At 37.4% G+C, this 5,910-nt stretch overlaps 1 protein-coding gene across 1 annotated transcript; it reads left to right on the top strand.

The window, feature by feature from the left end:
• Positions 1 to 1,206: 1,206 nt before the first annotated feature.
• On the top strand, positions 1,207 to 2,072 carry LOC142174867 (zinc finger BED domain-containing protein RICESLEEPER 2-like). The gene is made up of 2 exons (XM_075241253.1): positions 1,207 to 1,831; positions 1,922 to 2,072. The coding sequence occupies exons 1-2, from the start codon at positions 1,207 to 1,209 to the stop codon at positions 1,957 to 1,959; spliced, it is 663 nt and encodes a 220-aa protein (XP_075097354.1). The 3' UTR covers positions 1,960 to 2,072.
• Positions 2,073 to 5,910: the final 3,838 nt, after the last annotated feature.

Here is a 5,910-nt window from a genome sequence, read left to right as displayed (position 1 = left end):
AAGAATCATTTGCTTAGATGCAAAGAATACCCACTTAAAATTGCAGAAGATAATAGTCAAACAAAGATAAATTTTCAATCTTGCCAAAATGATGAAGGATCAATTTGGAAATTTGATCAAAAAGTGGTTAGGATGGACTTAATTGAGATGATAGTTACTGATGAACTACCATTTAGCTTTGTAGAAAATGAAGGCTTTAAAAAGTTTATGAGAAAAACTCAACCACTATTTCGTATTCCTTCTCGTAGAACAATAATAAGGAACTGTTATGAAGTTTACGGTGAATTGAGGTAAAATCTAAAAAGTTCTTTCAGAGAAGCACATCCAAAAATTTGCCGAACAACAGACACTTGGACTTCATTACTAAGAATAAATTATATGTGTTTGACAGCCCACGTCATTGATAGGGATTGAAAGTTGCATAAAAGAATACTTAATTTTTGCCCTATCACTAGTCATAAGGGTGAAGAGATGGCTAAAGCTATTAGGGATTGTTTGCTTGAATGGAAATTAGACAAGGTTTTCACTATTACTGTGGACAATGCTTCTTCAAATGATGTAACTGTCAAAGAATTGTCTAAACAGTTAGATATGTGGAAAACTAATATGATGAGTGGTAAACATCTTCATGTGAGATGCATGGCTCATATACTAAATCTAATTGTGCAAGATGGTTTGAAAGAACTTGATGCTTCTGTGACACGTGTTAGAAATATTGTGAGGTATGTGAGATCTTCGCCTGCAAGGACCTTAAAGTTTAAACAGTGTTGTGCACATGTAAAGGTAGAATGTACCAAAACGTTGTGTTTGGATGTTCCTACCAGGTGGAATTCCACCTATTTGATGTTGGATACAACACAACAATTTGAAAAAGCCTTTGACAAGTTGCATCTCTTTGATGATGGATTTTCTGCATATCAATGTTCTCATCTTTGTGAAGATGGTGGTAATGCAGGTCCTCTTGAATCTGATGATTGGGTGAATGTGAGGAATGTGATAGAGTTTCTTGCAAGATTTCACGAGCTAACTAAAAAAGTTTCAAATTCACGTTATGTCACTTGTAATTCTCATTTTGAGGATGTATCTGAACTTTATTGTCATTTGAAAATGTGTTTAGCTAGTGAGGATGGGCATTTGAGAAAAATGGCTGAGCAAATGCAAGAAAAGTTCAAGAAGTATTGGGGTGAGCCTGAAAAGATGAATAAAATGATTTTTATTGCTTCCGTCTTGGATCCACGTAACAAATTTGAATATGTTGAGGGAGCACTTGAAGAACTTTTTGGGGAGAAAAAAGGGAAGAAAATAAATGTTGAGGTGTATGCTTATATGAATTCTTTGTTTGGAGAGTATCTAAAAAAGTATTCAACCGATTCTTGTCCTCAATCTCCATCTAGTTCTACTTCATCTAACAACACATCTAATACACCTAGTGGGAGTGTTATAAGTGCATCAAAAAATAGGACTAAGCTTAACTTAAAGAAACAAAAGGAAGACAATGGAAGTGGGGGTGCTAAATCGGAGTTGGATAAATACATTAGTGAAGAACAAGAGCCTTTTAGTGAAGAATTTGATATCTTGAGTTGGTGGAAAACACATGCTCCTAGATTTCCTATTCTTTCGGAGTTGGCTCGTGATGTGTTGGCAATTCCAATTTCTAGTGTGGCGTCGGAATGCGCGTTTAGCACTGGTGGCCGTATTCTTGATTCATTTAGGAGTTCATTGACTACTAAATGTGTGCAAGCTCTTATTTGTGTTCAAGATTGGATTAGAGAAGAGAAGAATCCTATTAGTGTTGAAGAAGACTTGAAGTATCTTGAGGAACTCGAGCTTGGTAAGCTTTAATATTTTGTGTGTATTTTAATTCAAAATAATATATCATGCCTTTTCATTTGTATGACATATTTGGTCGTATTATCTTTAGATATGGAAAATAATGGAAGCACTACTAGCATTGTTTGATGTATAGTTGCAACTTGCATCTTGAGTGGTAAGTTTAATACTCTATTTGTTTGGTGATAATGATATACTTAATAGTTTGTAGTTTTGTTTTATTATCATCAAACTATAATATTCTAACATATGATTTATATTTTTTTTAGGTTCAAGTTCAAGTGCAATCATGCCCCGTGCTACTGCTCAACGCTCCGATATTTGGGAATACTTTGTGGTGAAAGAAGATAACGGAGAAGTTTGCAAGTTTGATTGCCAGATCTGGCGTGCAAGTTTGCATCTGCAGTTGCCAGATTGTGAAGTTGTTGTCTGCAGACTGCAGTTTGGACTGCAGTTTAGCATCTGTAGACTGCAGTTGTGCAAGTTAGCATCTGCAGTTTAACTGTTTAACGGTTTTAAGTGTTCAGCTGCCATGTGTTTAAGTTTGGACTGTGTTTTTAACTTTTTATTGCACTGTCAGTGTTAAGTGTTAACTATTTAGTTGATTGCCAGATCTGGCGTGCAAGTTTGCATCTGCAGTTGCCAGATTGTGAAGTTGTTGTCTGCAGAATAATATGTTATTCTTGTTTCAGGCTTTCAGCCATGAGCCATGTGCAGTTGTGCAGTTGTGCACATTGTGCAAAGTGCAAACACTTTAGAATTTCGATTGTGCAAACTCTGCATTTGTTGGACTGTGTTTTTATTGCACTGGGTTAATGTGTTTAGCATCTGCAGACTGCAGTTGTGCAAGTTAGCATCTGCAGTTTAACTGTTTAACAGTTTAAGTGTTCAGTTGCCATGTGTTTAAGTTTGGACTGTGTTTTTATTGCACTGTGAGTGTTAAGTGTTAACTATTAAGTTGATTGCCAGATCTGGCGTGCAAGTTTACATCTGCAGTTGCCAGATTTTGAAGTTGTTGTCTGCAGAATAATATGTTATTCTTGTTTCAGGCTTTCAGCCATGAGCCATGTGCAGTTGTGCTTCCTCTTCCAAATTTGTGCAAAGTTTTCAGTGTTTTCAGTGTGCAGGCTTTTCCGTATTTTCAAACTTGTGCACATTGTGCAGTTGTGCAAAGTGCAAACACTTTAGAATTTCGATTGTGAAAACTGAAAACACTGCATTTGTGATTCCTCTTCCAAGTTCCAATTGTGCATGACTGCATGTGCAGTTGTGCACTGTTAGGTTAGGCGTTAGCATTTAGCAATTTAGCATTGATTATTCAATATTCATTGATTGTTAAACCGAAACCGTACCGAACCAAAAATAGTAAATACCGAACCGTACCGAAATATTTCGGTATGGTATTTGGTATACACAATTGATAAACCGAATACCGAAATACCGAACCGAAATTCTTACATACCGAACCGAAATACCGAACGCCCACCCCTACCTTGGAGTTCATATGTAGGGTTTAGTTCCTCTAAACACGCCTAATGCTCAACGCTCAATACTCGCCTAACAGTTAGTTAATTTTAAACACATGAGTAGATTTTAAAGAGATACTACTTCCTCATGAATTCTATCTTAAATTAAGATCTTTGGCTCAACTTTATCCTAGTTTTGCTGAGGGAGGAACCTCATTTTTCATCTTGAATTGATCAAATCATCAAAATTTGTTGGCTTTCTTACTTTTTGTGGAGGATTATATAAAGTTCAGGTGATAAGGAGGTCAAAGGGTGATTGTATTGAATCTGATAACAAGCCATAAATACATAAATTACAATAAACTAGAGCTAAAGTAAAGTTAACTATTTGCTACAGAAGCTCCTATATAATAGGAAATAATATCTACTCCTAAAGATGCTCCAAATCATGAGGAGACTTATTCAAACTGTACCAATCAGTAACAAAGGATAAACAAGATAATATTCTATGACTTAGTCAAGATAACTATACGATGAGATGATTAATACACCCTCTCAAGTTAGGCATGGTGTAATAATGCCCAACTTGGAAGGACACCTGGCAAAGGCTAGTTTAGGTAGTAGCTTGGTGAAGGTATCATCAAGTTGATCACAAGCATGCGTATGCTTAACATGAACTTGATGACCTTGAACTTGGTCGCGGACATATGCGAAATCTACAGCAACATGTTTCATGTGGGTATGAAATACTGGGTTGTGAGATAAATAAGTAACTCCAACATTATCACAGGAGATTATTGACGTCTTCGGAATGGTGACATGTAACTCACGGAGTAAGTTTCGCACCCAAGTGAGCTCCGAAAGTGCATTGGCAACTGATTTGTACTCTGCTTCGATGGATGAGTGAGCTACGACATGTTGCTTTTTTGATGACCAACTGACTGGATTCGGACCAAAGAAAAGGATATAACCTGATATAGATATTCTGTCATTGGGGTCGCCTGGCCAATCGGCATCAACATACACATACAAATTAGAGTTTGAGCTATGAAGGATGTGAATGCCTGAACTTGCTGTTTCTTTGAGATACCGTAGTATTCTTTTAACCGCTTGCCAATGTTCATCAGTCGGAGCATGCATAAATTGCGATAATTTATTGGCTGCATAAGATATATCAGGCCGAGTGAAGGACAAATACTGCAATTTGCCAAGGATGCGTCGGTGGCGCGTTGCATCAGTAGGGAACCATCGACCACCCGAAACGGTTGAATGGAACACATAGGAATAGAAACACCTTTACAATTATCCATATCCAATTCGAAAAGCATGTCCAGAATATATTTGGATTGAGAGAGAATGAGACCATCTGGTACTTGCTTAACTTCAACACCCAAGAAATAGTTTAAATGGCCAAAATTCTTCAATGAAAATCAATCTGCCAAGGAACTAATAACAGATTTAATCGATAGTGGATGATTTCCAATGACCAAAATATCATCAACATAGACGAACACATAAATAGTTGCAGCCAAATGCCTCAATGCAAATAAAGAGGTGTCAGATTGACATTTAACAAAGTCCATTTTCTATAAATGTTCACGCAAAGCAGTATACCAAGCCCGGGGGGCTTGTTTGAGGCCATAAATAGCCTTTTTCAGTTTGCAAACATGGTATAGAAATTGGTGATTAACAAAGCCTCGGGGTTGAGACATAAAAACTTCTTCATCCAATTTTCCTTGCAGGAAAGCATTATTGACATCAAGCTGATAGATTGGTCATCTGTGTTGCACAACTATTGATTGCTCTAGCCTTACCGTTGTCGGTTTAACAACGAGATTGAATGTCTCATGAAAATTTTAAGCCAGGACGTTGCGTGAACCCTTTTGCAACTAGACGAGCTTTGTAACGTTCTATGAACCATCTGCTTTTCTTTTGATTCATACAACCATTTGCAGTCCACAACATTTGTAGATGGATCTCGCGGTACCAATTCCCAAGTCTGATTTTCCATCAAAGCATCATATTCGGCTTTCATTACATATCTCCACTCTTCATGTTTGTCAGCTTGTTTGGATGTTATAGGCGTAGGGGACAAATGGGTCATAAAAGAGAATGTTCTTTTGGGCTTGAAAATATTGTTCTGAGATTTGGTTATAATGTGAGTTGGTTCTGGTGGTATTAGAGGGGAGGGATCAATTGTAGATTGGTTTGTGGTATTTAGACTACAAGTGGGTGCCGAAGTGGAGGGTGGAGGAGGGGCTTCTCTAGTGGTTGATAATGGTTGTTGGGATGACATGTAGCTGGCTGCGGTTCTGCATCTCTGATATGTGAGCAAAGGAGGAGGTTGTTGCTTATTTGTAGCAATGTTTTGTGAAGGAGAAAGTATATGGAGTTGCAAAGAAGAAGGAGCAGGGAGTTTTGTATTACCTAAATTCTCTGCAGCTGCTGGTACTTGGTTGTTGATATTGGAGTGAATATCCCTATTGAAATTAGTAGAATGTTGAAAGTTGAACTCTAAAAAGATTGGAATAAGGTATGGGATAGAGGGAGGTGGAGTTTGAATTATATTTGGACTGTCCTCTTTTGAGTTAACCACTTCCCAACATACCTTGGA

Source organism: Nicotiana tabacum, chromosome 20, assembly GCF_000715075.1.
Source record: "Nicotiana tabacum cultivar K326 chromosome 20, ASM71507v2, whole genome shotgun sequence".
In the NCBI taxonomy this organism is placed as follows: Eukaryota; Viridiplantae; Streptophyta; class Magnoliopsida; order Solanales; family Solanaceae; genus Nicotiana; species Nicotiana tabacum.
This window is presented reverse-complemented; position numbering and strand designations above follow the sequence as displayed.